Source organism: Hemibagrus wyckioides, linkage group LG15 (assembly GCF_019097595.1).
Source record: "Hemibagrus wyckioides isolate EC202008001 linkage group LG15, SWU_Hwy_1.0, whole genome shotgun sequence".
Lineage (NCBI taxonomy): Eukaryota > Metazoa > Chordata > Actinopteri > Siluriformes > Bagridae > Hemibagrus > Hemibagrus wyckioides.
The window spans coordinates 13,087,501-13,107,119 of NC_080724.1; the positions used below are offsets into that span (position 1 = coordinate 13,087,501).

The window sequence follows — 19,619 nt, forward strand, 5'->3', positions numbered from 1 at the left end:
CATCATCGGCCATTGCTCCACCCGCTTGTCTAAGACAAACACACACATACCCTCAAGCTGATTGAGGAGACAGAGAGACAGACAGACAGACAGACAGAGAGACAGACAGACACTTACCTGCTATGGTAAGGCTCCATTTGTAAAACTCTTTTGTGTCATTGATGAGGTGAAGCACCGTATCCATGGCAACACTTTTACTTTATTATCCTGTAATTATGAAATAGAGAAAACAGAAAGAGAAGAATAAAACCATGAAGTGGAGTGATGAAGCGGGGTTACTGTTAGTACTGGGTCACACCACCCTGCATCTGTTTATCAATACTTGTCATTATCACTGGGTCCAGTTCCTCAAAATGGCTTCTGGTTGTTGCTAATATTATAGCAGCTATAAATAGTGTTTCCCTCCACAGCCCAACTTTATTCTCTCTTCAGGTTAATAAGAAAATTTTTTTTTAAAAATCTCAGCTTGTCATGTTACTGAGAAACTCGTGTAATCTCCTCTGTCCTCAAGATGTGGGAAAACTTCCAGCTTCACCTCTGACTGTTACACAGCGCTGACACTGGAGACTCCTTCCACACACACACACACACACATTTCTCCTTACAGAAACTTACACGTTTTGTCACATCCTGACTTTGTTTACATACAACCAGAATACTGCATCGTTTCTGTTTAGTTTTTGTCAAAATCACAAATTCATTCAGTGTGTGTGTGTGTTACAGTGCAGAGTGAATATGGATTAAACACCCAGACTATAGGAACTTGTTCACACTCTGGCCCCAAAGCCCTGCACTGTGTGTGTCAGCAGCTTTTACACACACTTGTCACTGAACCTTAATTCCATCTGATCTAAGAGCTTAGAGGACGAGTGTGACATGACCCACATCTCTCTCTCTCTCTCTCTCTCTCTCACACACACACACACACACACACACACACACAAAGGCAGTGCATTATAAATATATATTACTGTATTATTATTATTATTATTATTATTATATGATATTCCAATGTTACTTTTGTTACACGTTTTATGAAGCTACTGTGTGTGTTACAAATGCACTAAACAAACAAATAAATTAGCATGCAAAATGCAAGTAAGCATACCAAAAACGAATAAATAATTAAACTAATAAACAACTAAGCAAACAAACAAATACATAAAAATCAGTAAAACAAACAAACAAATAAATAAATAAGCTGAAAAAATATTTTTGTTTGATTTCCTTTTTTTCATATTCTAGCAAATATATTATACTCTGTATGTGTGTGTGTGTGTGTGTGTGTGTGTGTGTGTGTGTTAGAGCAGGTGATAAGTGAAGTCTACAGGAACATGCTCCAGTTCAGAAGAACATAAACTTCATGCACGCTGTAAAGATTTCCGCAGTGACATTTCCTCCGCTCGCGCTCAGAAGCTGCTCTTACCTCTTGGCTGCTGATCAGTAACTGTACACCCGCATCCGGCAGCTCTCGCTCTCTCGCTCTCTCTCTCTCTCTAAATATCTCCGAGTCCCGGCAACATCAAAGCGCACAAAACTAGCTAAACTAGAACATTCACACGGGTTTTAAGTTTTGTTTGTTTTCTTAAGTTTTACTCCTGACACGGTCACATGCCATGCGCGCGCCTCCGTTCACCCCTACTCCTGAACCGCTCCGTTAAACTCAGACGCGCGAGCGCGGGGGCGGAGTCTATTACCCCATATGCCCTACACAGGGGTTACGGGTGACAGAGAGCTCAGGGTGTGTCTGAAACTGCAGAAGAGCAGCTGAACTTGCACCCTAGCTCTATCTAATGAGTCTGATGTTTTCATTTGTACTTTTCATTTACATCACTGTTGCTCAAGTATAAGGTTTTTACCTCACATTTCCTTTTGTGTTTCTTTAATAACACTAACCAGACATCAATATTAGGTCCGGGGTCATCATAAAACGACATGTGGTCATCACAGGAGACATCAAAACGTCAGTGATAAATAAAATGTTATTTTTGCTGATGGAAGCAGTGTATAATGACAGAATTCTCCATCAGTCTGATGGGGCCATGTTCCACCACTGAGCTTTCTAAAACAAACAAAACACACACAATAACTCATGTTTACTGCTGATATGATGCTACTATAGACACGCCCCAGGGGCGGGACTTGAACATTATAGAGAGCATTATATTAGACAAAGACATGACTAGTACAGGGTGAGTCATCAAAAAATGTAATAATTTCCCGGTGTGAATGTAAATCTCTACATCTGTTTTTTTTATGTATAGTTTCTAATTCATTGTCGCATTCATAACACTTACTAAGACTAAGAGCACAGACTAAGACTAAGACAGGAGCACAGGGCTCTGAAACACACAGTTTGATTTCAGGGCCATTTCAAATCACATCCTGATTTGAGACGCACCCTTTGAGGCAACAAAGCGTCACCGCGTTGCCTGGATACTGAAAAGCTGTAATTAAAGCCACCTGTTATGCTAAGTCAGACTAGCATTAGTGACTGCTAGGCTAACTGTGTGTTCAGGTATTGAGTCTTTGAATGAACAACAGTCAAGAATAAACTACTTTATTACTATGACAGAGCTGATATAAATGATTAAACCGTCTTAAAGCTAAATAAAAGATTATGTTTTACTGCTTATTATACTGCTTACTTAAAACTTATTTTCTTTCTTTTTTTTAAGTTGTCTTTCAAATAAAAAAGAGTCAAACGAAAATGCAGCCTGGTGCGTTTCTCAGTCTGACCACAAGGGGGCAGCAGATCATTAATAATCGTTTATTTTAATAACACACGGTTTCTGTTTCTGCTGCTGCTTCTACTGCTTCTTCTTCCAACTGGGTGTTAAAAGCTCCTATTCGTTGAAGTAATACATTTTAAAGGATTATAATGTAAGAATGTAGTTTGTATAATATATAAAAAGTTTTGCATTCTAGAGAACTTGAGCGCACGTGTAATAAGTTGCAAGCTGTGTGTCACAAACAGTGGGTTGGTGTAAGAATGATAAAGAGACTGATAGAGAGAGACAGACAGTTTGTATATTTTTCCTCTGTGATCTCCAGCTGGATGTCGGCGTTGTGCTCGAGTTTCTCCAAAATATATTTCAGCCTCAAGAATCCTCAGCCAGGCAGGAAACACTTACATAACACATACCCTGTATGTGTGTGTGTGTGTTCCTGAAAGTAATATTGATCAGTAATCCTGAAAGTAATAAGATCACAGCACCTAAATAGATCATCATTAGAGAAGTGGGCGGAGCTAGTCATGCTCCTCAGATGCGTCCAGGTGTGCGCCCTTCTTCATATATACACTATATTGCCAAAAGTATTTGCTCACCTGCCTTGACTCGCATATGAACTTAAGTGACATCCCATTCCTAATCCATAGGGTTCAATATGACGTCAGTCCACCCTTTGCAGCTATAACAGCTTCAACTCTTCTGGGAAGGCTGTCCACAAGGTTTAGGAGTGTGTTTATGGGAATTTTTGACCATTCTTCCAGAAGCGCATTTGTGAGGTCACACACTGATGTTGGACGAGAAGGCCTGGCTCTCAGTCTCCGCTCTAATTCATCCCAAAGGTGTTCTATCGGGTTGAGGTCAGGACTCTGTGCAGGCCAGTCAAGTTCATCCACACCAGACTCTGTCATCCATGTCTTTATGGACCTTGCTTTGTGCACTGGTGCACAGTCATGTTGGAAGAGGAAGGGGCCAGCTCCAAACTGTTCCCACAAAGTTGGGAGCATGGAATTGTCCAAAATGTCTTAGTATGCTGAAGCATTCAGAGTTCCTTTCACTGGAACTAAGGGGCCAAGCCCAGCTCCTGAAAAACAACCCCACACCATAATCCCCCCTCCACCAAACTTTACACTTGGCACAATGCAGTCAGACAAGTACCATTCTCCTGGCAACCGCCAAACCCAGACTCGTCCATCAGACTGCCAGATGGAGAAGCGCGATTCGTCACTCCAGAGAACGCGTCTCCACTGCTCTAGAGTCCAGTGGCGGCGTGCTTTACACCACTGCATCCGACGCTTTGCACTGCACTTGGTGATGTATGGCTTGGATGCAGCTGCTCGGCCATGGAAACCCATTCCATGAAGCTCTCTGCGCACTGTTCTTGAGCTAATCTGAAGGCCACATGAAGTTTGGAGATCTGTAGCGATTGACTCTGCAGAAAGTTGGCGACCTCTTCGCACTATGCGCCTCAGCATCCGCTGACCCCGCTCCGTCAGTTTACGTGGCCTACCACTTCGTGGCTGAGTTGCTGTCGTTCCCAAACACTTCCTCGTTCTTATAATACAGCTGACAGTTGACTGTGGAATATTTAGGAGCGAGGAAATTTCACGACTGGATTTGTTGCACAGGTGGCATCCTATCACAGTTCCACACTGGAATTCACTGAGCTCCTGAGAGCGACCCATTCTTTCACAAATGTTTGTAAAAACAGTCTGCATGCCTAGGTGCTTGATTTTATACACCTGTGGCCATGGAAGTGATTGGAACACCTGATTCTGATTATTTGGATAGGTGAGCGAATACTTTTGGCAATATAGTGTATATATATATATACATATATATATATATATATATATATATATATATATATATATATATATATATATATATATGTCGAATTTGTCGAATTTGAAAGTTAATCCAGGATTTGCAATTTTGTAGAAATCTGGGAGGTTTTTTTGGGAAATTTTATCCAATAGGGAGCGTTTAATTTAATCACGTGGCCTAAAGGTCTCTAATTAGGTCCAGGGCGATTGTTGCATTTAATTGAATTTAATGGCTTCTACCAAACATTCAGGATGAATTTCGAGCATAAACCTGAACATGGAGCTGAAAAGGAAGCAGGAGGGAGAAATGTTCATCAGCTGAGTTAGTAATGCTGTCGGTTTGTGTGTGTGTGTTTGCTGCAGGTCGCATTTGTAAATCTGTCAACAAAAAGGGGTGTAAATTCTGTCTTGTGTGTGTGTGTGTGTGTGTGTGTGAATACTTTTTCTTTTTCTGTTTGTGACAGTATTGGGTGTTAAACAGGTGAAGGGCGCTACTGCAGATTTACTCGTTATTAAAGCTGTGTGAGGGGCACGTGCACAATACTGTGTTGTTTTTTTTTTCAGAATAGAAAATAGGTTTGGATTTTTGTTGGAATTTAGAAATCTCTCATATGAAGTCACATATGATCATTTGCATACCTCAAACAATGTGTTCCATGAAGAACTTCTTACGGATAAAGTCACCTTTGGGCACAGAACCACATAATAAATAATAATAAAAAAAGGAACAAACAAGAGATGGTAAATGAAATGAGGAATCAGGAAACAGATATAAAGGAAATGATTACAGATGATGAAGGTCGAGTGCAGGAGAGTCACTAACATCTGATAGTTGCTTGATTTGTCTCCAGGATCTTTTTTTAATCACTAAGGGGTTTAAAAATTCACTAGATCTACCAACAAAGCCACAACATTGCCAACATTTTGAACTTATTCCATTAATTAAAAAGAAACTTGTGGAAGGTCGTTGCCGTGCCAACCGTTATGCTTGTGTAATCGTGAGGAGGTGTGCTGACCTTTCTCTCTCATGTAAACTGATCTGAACCTATCTCTGTGTTAGTCCATTTAATCATCTCTCTCTTAGAGAAACTGTGTCCTTCAGGTTTTTATTCGCTCACTTGTTATTGTGTTCCAGCTTAGCATGATGAATCCGTTTTCATATTCCTGTGTGTGTCTGTGTGAGAGAGAGAACCTGTTTCCGGTACAACCCAGAATTTGAAAGAAAACATGCCAAACCAAAAAAAAAAAAAACAGCATTTTGGTGACCAAGCAGTGATTCTAAATACTGAAAAGGGGTTTTATCATGAAAAATATCCTGAACTCTGATCTTTTAATAGTGAACATTAAATTGAGTGAAGAGGGGATTAGTCAGAGACACAGAGAGAGGAGAGGGTGATGCTCAGTAATGATGCTCAGAAGCTGATGCTCATGATGCTTCCACTACCATGCTTCACTGTGATCTCAGGGTTCTGATGGTGCTTCATGTGCCTGGAGTCTGCACTACACTTAGCTGATGCACATCTCCGACTGAGCTGTGGCTGTCTCCAGCTCCATTAGAGTTCACCAACAGATGATATTCAATCATAACTTTAAAAATGTTTTTTTTTTTTGTAAATAGTTTTACAATCGCTATTAAATTTTTCTTTTTAATTATTATGAGCAGTTTTCCATAGAATCATGATGTAAAATCCTTGTCAACGCTATTTCAGTTCTAAACTGCGACACTGTTTCAATATTAATGCATGTTTTTATTAACCAAAGTCGCTTTTTTTCCAGTCAGACTCAAACCTCTGAAGCTCCAGACGATCAAATGGCGTCACAGAGGAACAAATTACAGCTGCTGTTTCACTGCATTGATTATACAGTAGTTTAGTTTGTGTGTGTGTGTGTGTGAGAGAGAGAGAGAGAGAGAGAATGAGAGAGTGAGACCCTAAATGAAACCATAAGACTGTTGTATCATATCCAGCTCCCACAGTCAGGACTGTTATTAACCTTTAAACCAAAAGCGAGTCCTTATTTCCCTTCCCTGGTGATGGTGTGTGAAAGTGTGTGTGTGTGTGGGTGTGTGTGTGTGTGTGTGTGTGTGTGTGTGAATGTGTGAGAGTGTGTGTGTGAATGTGTGAGACTGTGTGTGTGATTGTGTGAAAGTGTGTGTGTGAATGTGTGATAGTGTGTGAAAGTCCACCACTGACAGATTGTAAACATGTTTATGGCGTCTTGTTGAAGCTTTATGGCTTGCTGTTGTGGTTCTGTTGGAGGATATGTTTGGGTTCTTGTCAAGTCGGTTCTTTTGGATCAGTGCAGCTGTGTTTCAATGGCGTAAGGAGGATTAAAACAGACCAGATTTTGTGGGTCTGTCTTCCAAAAACTTCTTTAATGGTCCGAAATCTGGAGGCGTTGGAGCTGAAGGGTCCGTGTGAAAGTTCTGGTTCTGGTCAAAACTGTACATAGTGAAGTTTATCACTTCAGTATTTTGGGTCATTAAAGCAGACTTGATGTTAAACCTGCTGGGAAAATCTGGCGGGTGTCTGCGGTGATGATTTTTAAAATAACCCGTTAGTCTGTCTGAGTGAAATAGCAGCCAATAAAACAACAGCAGTAAGGTTTAGCTTTTATTTGGTGTGAATTTTATAATGGTTTATGAAAGAGCTTGGATATAAGTAATAAAATTTGAAGAAATATGCAGTATCTGATGCAGTTCCGGATATTTACCACTAAAATCAATACAGGTCCTCCATCAGGAACCATTAGGAACACCACTTTCCATTAAAATCCCATTACAGACCCCCAGAACCACACGTTGATCCTTTTTCTTTTTTTTTTCGTTTAATTTTATTCAGCATAAAACTCACAGCTCTGTAATTATTTTTGAGGTCAGGATGCTGTAGTGTGGCTCAGACACAAGAGTGAAAAAAACAAAATGCAAAGAAATGCTATAAAAGTGCTACTGGGAATAAATTCTCTTTCTGTCTTTCTCATCATCATTATGTGTCTTTAACTTCAGCTCCGTGTGTGTTCCTGAATCCGAGCTCGATGAGACACACGCTTTATATTAGCTGTTTGTGTGTGTGTGTGTGTGTGTGTGTAAACGAGACAGAGGCAGTGATAAAAGCTGTCTTCTGCTTTACGAGGCAGCAGAAGAGTAAAACTCCGGTTGGTGTGATCAGTCTTCTGACTCGTGGTGCTTCAGTTTAGCATCGCCTTCAGAAGAAGAGAAATGAAAACAACGAACTCCTCCAGCCTCTGTCATTGTTCCTTTTTGTAATCGTTCATCTGTTAATTATAAAAAAAAGCTCTGATGGAGAATGACAAAATGTTCAGTAATAAAAAAAAACAACATGAAGATGAATGCTAGTTAAAAGAAACGCTGAAGGAGCAGGTTAGCATGCAAATATATAAACCTAGAGGGTTTAATGGGGTAGGGAAGAATGGTGTATAGTTTTGTTGTGTAATTGTGTAGTGTGAGATGCCTCAGCAAAACACACACACATACACACACACACACTACAGCCAAACCTGCCTCTGGTTTTCTTTCTCTACAGAAGTCTCTCTCTCCCTCTCGTTCTCTCTCTCCCTCTGGCCCACAGTCTAATTAAAAGCAGTTGTTGGAAGGTTGTTTTTTTTGCACAAAGTTGCTTCATGCAGACACACACACACACACACACGGATGATGAATGTGTATTCTGTGTAAAGTTAACTGTTATCTGTACCATATTGCATTTTATAAATTTTGTATATTCAATATCTAACGTTTAAAAAACTGTTTCTTACAGCGTAAACATGAGGATAAACTTATATTAAGTAAATATTTTACTTCCTGTGTCTGTGGTGAATTACCATAAACACACAAATACCTGAGTAGCACAGCTACAATTTACACACCACTATCGCCACCTCATCACTCCTCCACCTCCACCTCATCAATCCTCTACCTTCAACTCATCACTCCTCCACCTCATCACTTCTCTACCTCAACCTCATCACTCCTCCACCTCATCACTCTTAGTCCTCCACCTCATTACTCCTCTACCTCATCACACCTCCACCTCATCACTTTTTCTCCTCCACCTCATCACTATTCTTCATCCACCTCATCACTCCTCCTCCCCCCACCTCATCACTCCACCACCTCCATCTCATCACTCCTCCACCTCATCTCTCCTTTACCTCCATCTCATCACTCCTCCTCCCCCCACCTCATCACTCCACCACCTCCATCTCATCACTCCTCCACCTCATCTCTCCTTTACCTCCATCTCATCACTTCACCTCATCGCTCCTTCACCTCCATCTCATCACTCCTCCACCTCATCGCTCCTTCACCTCATAGCTCCTCCACCTAATCACATCTTTACCTTGACTGCATCACTCCTTATCCTCCCCCTTCTCCTCACTCCTTCACTTCATTACTCTACTACCTCATCACTCCTTCACCTTCTCTGTGTGAATCAGGAACTAGAAAAATTTATAGTGAATTACAAATTACAATTTCTAATTCTACTTCCTGAGAGCTTAATCAGTCCATTTTGTTTTTAATGTCATTTATTGTATCAAAGATTAAAACATTTTCTTTCCTTAAAAATCTAGAGGTCCGAAAAAATGCTTTAGATCACATGTCCTGGCAACATGCAGCACTCGTAATCACAAATATGGTAAAGTGATGTCCTGAAGTGACACAGGGAGAAAGGGGAAGAGAGAGAGCGACAGAGGGGCACAGACTGGGGGGAGAGAGAGAGAGAGAGGGAGAGAGGGAGAGAGAGAGAGTGAGAATGTAGAAGTGAGAGAGAGATAGACTGGGAGAGAGAGAGCAGCTGTTTGCTGGTCTGCAGGATGAGATGTCTCGCTGTTTTATAAGGACACAACCTTCACTTCATTCCACCAAGGTTTAGTCTCAGTTTTTAATTGCAAAAAAGTCACATGAAAAACTATTAATCCAATAACAGCTTCACCACAGTCCAGCTCTGTTAGCCTCACCATACTGTGAAATGTTCTGTAAGAGAACTGTCATTTGTTTAACATTTATCGAAGCAGAGAGAGGGAGTGAGAGAGAGAGAGAGGGCGGATATAAAATAGATATAATGTTGTCCTGACAGCCCTATTAATAAAAAAAAAACATTAAGCAATAAAACAAATTGAGACAAACCATCTGTACTCAAGAGTGTGCCTGTGTGTGCATGAAATATTTCTCATTTTTAATACGTTTTCCCAGGAGTTCCAGCTTGCTATAACATTTATAAACGTTCCTACAACTTTTTGTGCAACATTTACAACTTTACACATGTTAACACACATTTCATAATGTTAGATTCTGTTTAAGACTTTAACTGAACAACATTATCAGTCCTGCTACAGTCATGCACACAGACACACACACACACAAACAGAGGGAGGGAGGTGCAGATGCAGACAGAGAGACAGACACAGCTTTTTCTATTCTCCTGTTGGTTTTGTTCTGTAAACACTGATTATTTTTTCCAGAGAGCCTCATGCTCTGCTCCAAATCTGGGTCATGGCAGACAGACAGACAGACAGACAGAGCATGAGAATTGTCAAAACCAAGAGGATCACAGCAACCTCTCAGAGGAAAACCCAAAATCCCCATCTATTCTTTCCAAATGTGATTAGATCATGTATATTCTGTTAAAGTCTCTCTGTGTGTGTGTGTGTCTCTATCTATCTATCTATCTATCTATCTATCTATCTATCTATCTATCTATCTATCTATCTATCTATCTATCTATCTATCTATCTATCTTTGTGTCTCACTCTCATGCTCTGTCTTTCTTTCTGTCTCTGTCTGTCTCACTCTGTCTCTCTCTCTCAGTGAAAGTCAGACATTTGAATCATGTTTTCTGCTCAGAACGGTTAAAAGTCATTAAGTCAGTGCTAATGTTAGCATTTGTAGTGTTAACAAGCGGTATCTAACTCACAACACTAACCAGTTGAATTTGCACGTTAGCTTCTCAAGTCTTTCTTCTCTTTTAGTATGAAACAATAAATAAAGTTATAATTGCGGAGCTGAAGGAAGGTTGAACCACACCGGAGCAGGATGAAGGAAGGTTGAACCACACCGGAGCAGGATGAAGGAAGGTTGAACCACACCGGAGCAGGATGGAGTTCAGGAACCTTTTGAGACACTTGTGTGGATTTGTTAAATGTGTTAAATCTCTCTGTAGCATGATTATATACAGACATGCAGCAGTTAAAATTAAGAGCCAAATGAAGCTCAGTGATTTTTTGGTGGTTTGCTTAATGGTTATTTAATGTCATGTCCAAATTTAGTGGCACCCTCAGTTTAGCTGGAGGAATATAGTGTGAGTAAAGTGTCTGTGTGGTTAAATAGCTAGAAACCTAAATAAACCAGTCTGACTTTATTTTCATTCTCTGGTTGTATGGTGAATCTTTTAAACAGTGCTCAGCTCAACCAGTTAGTGTCTCAGCGTTAGCGAATCTCAGCGTGAATGTATTAGCGGTGAGAAGGATCTGAGTGAGATATTGCTCTAAAATACGACTGAATATCAAAGATGCAGAACAGCTGGAATTCAGAGAGAAGAGAAAACTGTGTGTGGTGAAGATACACAGCTGCCGCTATTCCCTTAATGCACACACACATCAGCAAATGGAGTGTGTGTGTGTGTGTGTGCTGGGGAGGGTGTTTCATATAGTCTACTATATTTTACTTTACATAGTAACTTCACATCATCTGACTTTAGCTTTCTCACTTGTTGACGCACACACGCACAGACCTGACAACCGGTTTCCTTCTCATTCAGTTGCTTTATCAATCTGCCAAAACATTTACAGTTTACCATAATCATGGAAAAGCCTCTGGCTGTCTTTTGAAACACACATTGTGTTTGTTTGGATGTCTCACACACACACACACACACAGCCCAGAGTCCCCTCAGCTGGCTGTACCAGACCACAGGTTAAAGGTCAGCATTTCTCAGTGAGGTTTTTCCAGGACAGCGGTGTTTATCAGATGAAATTATGTCAAACACTGAAATAAACAGTTAGTTAGTGTATCTATGTGTGTGTGAGTTACTACATGAATAATATGCACAGCTTAACCAAGCCTCTGTGTAAACTGCAGCGTTAATAAACCCGGAGAAGAGGACAGCAGGTGAGAAGCTGACTGTACTGACACTCTATTAGTGAAATTAAATGAGAGAGTGAGAGAAATCACTGCTCATCTCGCCATAGAGCTCTGACGAGTTAAAGAGTTTGAGTTTAAGCCTTGTGTTGGGTTTAAGCCTCAGTGTGTGACTGTGGGAAACACAGAGCGAGTCCAACACTGACAAATACAATCATTAATCAACGTCTCAACTTTTTATTTATTTTTTTTATCAACGAAAACCTTAAACACTTGTGATATCTCAGAAAAATGGCTTGTGGATATATTTAAAATGTTTTAATAACAGTAACAGACTGGAAACAGCTGATAAAATTTTGCTTGCGCAATAATAATGAATGAATAAACCCGATAAAGAACAATGCAGAATAGAAGAACTGGAGGACCTTCCTGTAAGTGGACAAGAGGTTTAATTTTAAAGGAAAACATTACATAAAAAGGTGAAGATTTTAACCCTGTGTGTGTGTGTGTGTGTGTGTGTGTGTGTGTGTGTGTGTGTGTGTGTAAAAGTAATGTCACATTCCTGTCACTAGGAGGCACTGCAACACAAATATTGAACACCCAAAGAATCATCATATAAATTCAGGAAGTAAATGATGTGTATGGCAGGCAGCACGGGCGTCTGAGGTCTGAGTGAGGATTAAAGTCTAAACCTGTACAGAAGTGTTTGTTTATTTATTTAACACTGATTAAAAGTTAAAGGACTAATAGTTTTGTTTAGTTTAATGTTAAGTTGCAGGATTTGGAATATACCAACACAGCAGAATGGCCTGGAAGGAAATGAAGCTCCACTGATGGTGTTTAGTGTTTCAGAAAACACACAGTTATGAATTTTTTATCGCTTGTCACAAACATTTTCTTCTTTATCACAGCATCAGAAACCATAAAGTTTACACATTAAACACAACGAGGAGTCAAAAATAGATGAATGAAGGATGTGAAGATGATAAAAAGGTTAAAGTTGATGGGAAAGTTCACACTACAGAAACTTTACCTCAGACTGTCATGAAGTACTGAAACTTTACTGGAGACTCCTTCCAAAATTTTACATGAACATCTCCTTAACCTGGCGAATATTACACAATGTACACATCCATGTGAATGAGCTGTTACTACAGAAACCATAACTTATCAGAACGACTGCATTAATATAAACCTGTGTTACAGTTAGAGCTGCTGTTAGAAAGAATTAATCAACTCCTGACCACCTATCAGAGTCCAGAACTCAGCAGCTCTGTGGGGTAAACTGTTGCACACCAAAACTTTGAGAGTTTGCGCTGTGATCGAATGGAAATGACTTTCATCTTCTCCTTCAGCTGTAATGACATTGGCTCTACATGCTAATCTGAGCTTAGCTGCAGCTCACTGAGGTCACGGAGGAGGAGGTGAACGTCCGGGAGTAACACACACCTTACACACACACCTAATTTCTTTAATGCAATTAACAGCCCTTGCAGACCAGCAGAGGAAACTCCGCCCATTATATTCCCTTTATACTGTTATAATAACGCATAACCACCCCCCAAAACACAGATACATGCACACACACGTTAAACTGAGTCTTTAACATTGCTTCATTGTGTTTGTCTCGTTCCAGGCACTTGGTCTCAGAATTCTATGTCTACAGTCTGGTGTCTTAAAAACCTCTTTGGTTCTTCACCTCAAGCCCCAGTTAGCAGAGTGTGATCACTTTTCTTCTTTTGTCCTTTTTACTTCAGTATAGTGACATGTCTGGATTTAGATCAGATCTCCCAGACAGCACTACTTAAAGGAAAGGAGATCAGTCTATACATCGCTTCAGTGAATAAGCTGCATTAATATAATGACCAGTCTGAAACTGGAACTAAAGTTCTGACATTTTTGGCAAAAATGCGAGTAAGTAAATCTGAGATTGTTGTTTATAGTGTACAAAGATATGGAAAGGATGATATTTGAGTTAAAAAAAATTAGGCTCAAAATCGTAAAATCACAAAGTTCTGTAAAATTCTGAATGTTAGTAAACAAGTGTGTTTAGTTCAGCTGATGCTAGAACGAGAAGATCTGCTGCAGTGTGAAAACGTGAGAGTTTAATGTTCTTACTGAACCAAGAGCAAAGCTAGCAGGAATATTCTCTCTCTCTCTCTCTCTCTCTCTCTCTCTCTCTCCTAATCAGAATCAGAGCTTGGTTCTAGCTCTCAGGCTCATGTTGTCGGTGTGTCTTCAGATTCTGGCGCTCACTGGAAACTGAACCGAGTGACCTTCTCTCTCCTCTCTCTCGTTTCTCGTCTCCCGGTATCGTGCTCTCCCTCTTTCTCTCTTGCGTAAAAAGTAATTTATGAACACTGTTTTACAGCCAGAAAGGTGTGGACTCGAATTCTTCTTCATATTTATTATCTTGGAAGTTAAAAGAAAAATCTCTGGACCACAGACCAAACCGAAGGCATGGGCATTGTTCGATTAGATCCCTGCTTGGTGATTGGTTGCTACAGAAGAAATCAAACCGAAAGGTGTCCCATATATATGTGACGGTTCTCTAAAAAAACTAAAAGACCGTTTCGTCTCAAATTGATTTTCAGCGTGTCATGAAAAGTTTCAAAATCGAATTCTGCTTCGTGTTTTTAAGAACATTAAAAGCAGAAGAGAACGATCCAGAGTTCAAAAAGAACAGGGCTTTTCTCAGATTGCCAGGTTTCACATGATTCTGATTGCTCCATGGTACTGTCCATCAATAGCTCCACTCTGATTGGTTGACAAAGAGACTGTATTTCAGCATGTGTGTCAGACGAACAAACAGAGCCAGACTTGTCCTGATTGGTCGGTTTTGCAAGTGAACACGTTCTGCACCTGAGCTACGTTGTAGTTGCTGAAGTTTCTGTCTTTGATGTGTGGAGCAGGCTGGTAGTAGCATGTGACGTTTTCCACATTCGGGACATTGCTGTGTTCAGCCAGCGCTCTCACAGCCATTGCAGCGATGATCTCGAGCACTCGGCATCTCTCGCGGTTCATCAGACACATGCTGCTCTCTCGCACCACGTCGTGCAGCATGCTCAGGTACGCAAACTTACACTCCTCCTGCCCGACAAAATGGCTCTGGAGGTAGGATTCGAGTTTGCGATGCTGCTCAGATGCACCAGGGAAGTCAATGAAGAAGCGTGAGCACATGTAACGCTGAAGCAGCTCACGGTAGTCGCCTTTCTCCTGAAGGTTGGGGGCGTGGAAGCCTCGCAGCAGCAGGTGGCAGTATTTCAGCAGGCCACCACCGCGGATCTCTTCAGGGTTATGTGTGACAATGAGCCGCTGCTGTAGGTGATCCAGCGCCTCTGAAAAATCGCCGTAGACACTCTCAGCCATGACAGACGGGTGGAAGGAGGCACTCATAACATTCTCCAGAGAGCACTCGTAGAACAGAAGGAGCGAGTCCAAGCGGATCTGGAAGGAATCAACACTGAACTCGAACTGACGCCGCAGAGAGTCAACAAACTTCAGCTCCACGTTCTTCCCACTGTTATTGGACAGAGAGATGAGACTCCAGCGGTCCGAGTCATTACACACCTTTACCATCTTCTGAACATACGCCTCCTAAGAAAAAGAAAGGGAGAGACACAGAGCGAGAGAGTGAGAGAGAGAGAGAGAGAGAGAGAGAGCGAGAGAGAGAGAGAGAGAGAGAAAGAGATGAACCACGAACCATGAGGTATTGAACATTCACAGGATCTTGTGTGTTAAATGAAAGAGGTTCTTGGCTTCCTAAACTGGATGTAGTTTGGAATGTTTGGGATGGAAAGAGCTCTTGACTGTTCTCTGCTCGTGTGCCTGAATGTTGGAAGTGTGTAGATCATAAAGTATTAGTGTGTGTCAAACTATAGAGTCACTTGATGACGTAATGTCTGGGAGTGAAACTTGTTCCTCCATCACATGAGGATCACATGTTGGGGAACGTGACACAGTATGAGTTTGTGCGTCGAGTCCTGAAAATAAAAAATAATGAGAGAAAAAACGTGAACTGGCGAAGTAAAAACACTAGGTGAAAGTTCTAACCCAGTTGACTGGGTTTCTGTGCAGGGTGACAGGCATGAAGTGGTGAATTTATCACTCTTCATCCGCACTGAGGAGCAATGTGTGAAAGCAGAACCCAGGGTTTTTCTCTCTTATCACTTCCGCTTCCTTCCACATACCCACAAGTTCTCTAATGCGTTATTACAGAATGTGTTGATTAATTTTCTGTAACGGTTTTTTCAGAGATGCGTGCAGACAGAGAGCACTACAGAAAGAGACTGTGTGTGTTTGTGTGTAGACTCCTTTCATTAATGTTAAATTAATGTTACCATATCAATAAATTCTCAGCTTTGCATCATGGGGAATGCACACAGTAGTAAATCATTCAACAGTAAAATAATGCTGAACATCTCCTCACAATTTCTCTTCTTACACTTTGGTGCTTTTCATAAAATTGTTGAGATTCTGCTAAAATACAGACGAGTGTTAGGGACGGAACCGAGTTACCTTTAGTGTGAGCGGCGTTATTTTGGTCTTGTTCACTATAGCAGGCAGGAAGTCCAGGAGAGCATCCAGCACAATGTTCTTGACGGTTTGGAAGTCCAGCTCGTCCTTCAGCTTGGTGGAGAAGATCAGGTCCAGGTCTTTGTATCCCAAACCGTTGTCCTCGTGCAGGACGTGGCTAGCAGCCGAGCCGTTTAGCCGAACCTCACGTACGCAGATGTTCTGCTCAGCCATTCTGTGTCGCACAGCTTTAACGATGTCCCGCGGCTTCATCTGCAGCGTGGGAAAACTCCAGCGGCCGTGGATGGGGATGGACTCGGTGAGGACAGTGTCCAGGCGCTTCACCTGCTCCCAGTTTAACATGCAGAAGCTGCTGTGCTTTATGTCCTTCCAGTCCTCATCCATGTCCATGATGATTTAACGATTTAATGATAACTTGTTTTTAACCGAAAACATGAACAAATCAAACGTTTCGCTGTCATTTTTCAATCATTTCTATTGTGATTAATCTGCCAAATAAGTCGATTCTTTTTGAGTTGATTAACAAAGTTTTCATCAGTGGGTTTAATGATGAATGAGAGAGTTCTATCTATTCTGAAATCTATTCTGTTAAACTATTCTGTTGCTTCTAAAGCGAATTGGATAAAACCAATCCAGCGCTTTAGTAAAGATCGGTCACCTTTTCACTGAATCAGTAGAAAAAAATGAGAGCTAGAAGCCTGTATTTGTAAATGCGATCTTAGCTAGGCTAGCATCTAAAGATAAATATGCTGTAAGAGTTTGTTCAGTGCTCATGTAAAGTGTGTGTTACTGAAGCTGTCATATTTCTCTACACTGATCTGAGTGCTGAATCAAATGAACCCAAACTCACACACTTTGATTCAGAAAAATGGTGTTGGGAGGAGTGAGTGCTTTCTTCAGTCTGTAGTAGAGTTTAATGTTGATTTGGTTGTCTGAAACACGACTTATTCCATCCAAACTTTCCCGCAGTGTGTGTTCAGGATAGATAGATGCATAGATGTTTCCCGTCACTTGCTTTTCTCTGTTTGATGCAGGACAATCTTCAGTGGACATCCTGTTCCTTCACCTTCACATGGCTGCTGTGCTGCAGAGATATAAGGAAGAAGGCTAGGTTCATATTCTATTCCTTTGTGGTCTCTTTCTATTAAAAGGGGGTTAGAGGGGTGCCAAAACTTTATACGGCGTGATCAAGAAATGGACATTGAGTATCGATCCATTCATATAGGTGCCATAAACATCACATTACGTTGAGCCCAGTGTTCAGACTGCAGTGTTAATTAGAGCTGTTTCTCTTTACCGGTTTCTTGTGTTTAATAAAGCAGTGAAATTGAGGATGAATCAGACAAAGCAGAGTGTAGAATTAACAACTCTAGGGTAGAATTAACACTACTACTACTACTACTACTCAATTAACATGTGCATTATGACGCAAATGCAAAGTATTTGCACTTTGTGTAGAATTAAGTAGAATTCAGTACTGAATTAACATGTAGACTAGAATTTATGCATGTGCTGATGAACATTTTCACAGTGGAATGAACACACACAGTGTAGAATTAATGCAGTCACATCTAATACTGAATTAACATTTACATTACCTAAATAAAGATGAAGATAAAGGATTCAGTACTGAATTAACACCTTTAGTATAGAACTGATGCATTGTTCTGATTAATGTTTGCAGGGATGAATTAACATCTACAGCACAGAAATATTAGAGTACAGTGTAGAACTAATCTAAACGTTAAACACATGCAGTAATGCAGAATTCACTCATGTAGAGAGAGTACTAAATTAACATTCACAGTAATTACCACCTACACAGCAGAACTGATACAAAACTGACAGCCACAACAGTCCTGAACTAACACCTGTACTGTTAATACTCAGCGTGTGTGTGTGTGTGGGGGGGGGGGGTTAAGTGTGTGTGAATGTGTGTGAAAATATTTCAGTGTTTAGATTAACAGTCAAATGCTACTAAACACAAACACTGCAAATGTTAAAGCTGTGTTTATGTATTAAATTATACTGTGTGTGTGTGTAATTCTTACCTCTGTGTAGTGAGTTGAGTCTCCTCCATGCTGCTGCTCCACACGTCTGCTCTCTCTCTCTCTCTCTCTCTCTCTCTCTCTCGCAAAACCTGGGGCTGTGATTGACGGCTCATTTAGCCAATAGTGAAGTGTCATAAGCGAAGCCCCGCCCACTTCTGATAAACTGGCTCAGTTCAATTGATTTAAATAATTTTCTTCCTATTTTTCTTTTTGATTTGCATCAGTAATGTTTGCATTCTAATCTTAAAGGTCATATTCCACACTGACACATAAATCACTTTTAATGATTAAACAGTATTTCGTTTAAAAAAAAAAGATAAGTCTTATAATATTATTTATCTATGACTTTTAATGAAATTATTACATTTAAAAAGTGCAGTCAGTTTTCATTGGGTAAAAAAGAGAGAAACTGTGCTGCAGGGCCCTCTAGAGGAGAGAGAGAGACATAGAATGAGAAGAAGTTTTATTTCATTTGTGTTAAAATAAAACAGCCTGAGAAAGATTTTATTCGTGATCACAGATTTGGTGTTTTCATAACATTAATCATTAATTCAGTCAATCAATAAAGAGAGAATATCACAGTTTTAGAAAGACAAAAGAAATGAAAGTGAAAAATCACCACACATTAAAAGATTAACATCAACTGAACTGCACCATGTTATTAAATTAAATAACATTGTTAAAGTATTGATACTGAGGATCAGGATTCTGCAAGATTACCCAGATACCATCGCGTGTGTGTGTGCATTATCTCTCTCATACTACAAAGAGCACAACAAAAGAAAGTGCATAGTGAATTTGACTATGATGGCATTATAAACTTCCCTATCATTGTTACACACACACACACACACACACACACTTTATCTCTTACAAAGAAGCAGGTTATGTTCTCAGAATGTCTAAGAAAGCAGAAGCTGTGTGTGTGTGTGTGTGTGTGTGTGTGTGTGTGTGTGTGCATGTTCTTGTGGGTGTGTGTGTGTTGCAGTTCTCAAGTGCTCTGTATGACCCCATAAGAAGAACTCACACTTCCTCTTGTGGAGTTTTCTAAGGTGATCCAGACATGACTACACCTTCATGCATAATGTTTTGGCACAATTTCATTACATGTATACATGTATCCTACATCCTATACTCTATACTAGGTATGTTCAGTTTTATCTTCAGAGGATCAGTGTGGTCACAAGTTTTCACTCCAGCTGAGTCCCTCCACTTGTTTATTCAGTTCATCTTGGTCTCCAATCAGCTATCAGTTGTGGCAGTTGGAAAGGAATGAAAGCCTGCAGCTGCACTGGCACTTTATGGATAAGACTGAAGTCTCCTGGCCTTTACTCTGTACTGGAGAATCATGATGTTAAGAAAGAGTGTGAAGTTCCCCGTCCAC

At 40.5% G+C, this 19,619-nt stretch overlaps 2 protein-coding genes across 2 annotated transcripts in view; both read right to left on the bottom strand.

Annotated features, from left to right (window-relative positions):
• elovl4b (ELOVL fatty acid elongase 4b) overlaps nucleotides 1-1,657 on the bottom strand; it is a 9,128-nt gene extending 7,471 nt beyond the window's left edge. Inside the window, exons 1-3 of the mRNA XM_058409147.1 lie at nucleotides 1,427-1,657; nucleotides 118-207; nucleotides 1-29 (exon numbers count right to left, since the gene is read on the bottom strand). The exon at nucleotides 1-29 is cut by the window's left edge and continues 159 nt beyond it. Coding sequence (XP_058265130.1) covers nucleotides 1-29; nucleotides 118-184 — 96 coding nt within the window. The 5' untranslated portion in view covers nucleotides 185-207; nucleotides 1,427-1,657. The remainder of the gene's footprint in view (nucleotides 30-117; nucleotides 208-1,426) is intronic.
• A 12,156-nt stretch (nucleotides 1,658-13,813) lies between these two features.
• tent5ab (terminal nucleotidyltransferase 5Ab) lies at nucleotides 13,814-18,356 on the bottom strand. The gene is made up of 3 exons (XM_058409399.1): nucleotides 18,236-18,356; nucleotides 16,167-17,268; nucleotides 13,814-15,245 (listed from the first exon to the last, which is right to left on the bottom strand). The coding sequence occupies exons 2-3, from the start codon at nucleotides 16,572-16,574 to the stop codon at nucleotides 14,445-14,447; spliced, it is 1,209 nt and encodes a 402-aa protein (XP_058265382.1). The 5' UTR covers nucleotides 16,575-17,268; nucleotides 18,236-18,356; the 3' UTR covers nucleotides 13,814-14,444.
• Nucleotides 18,357-19,619: the final 1,263 nt, after the last annotated feature.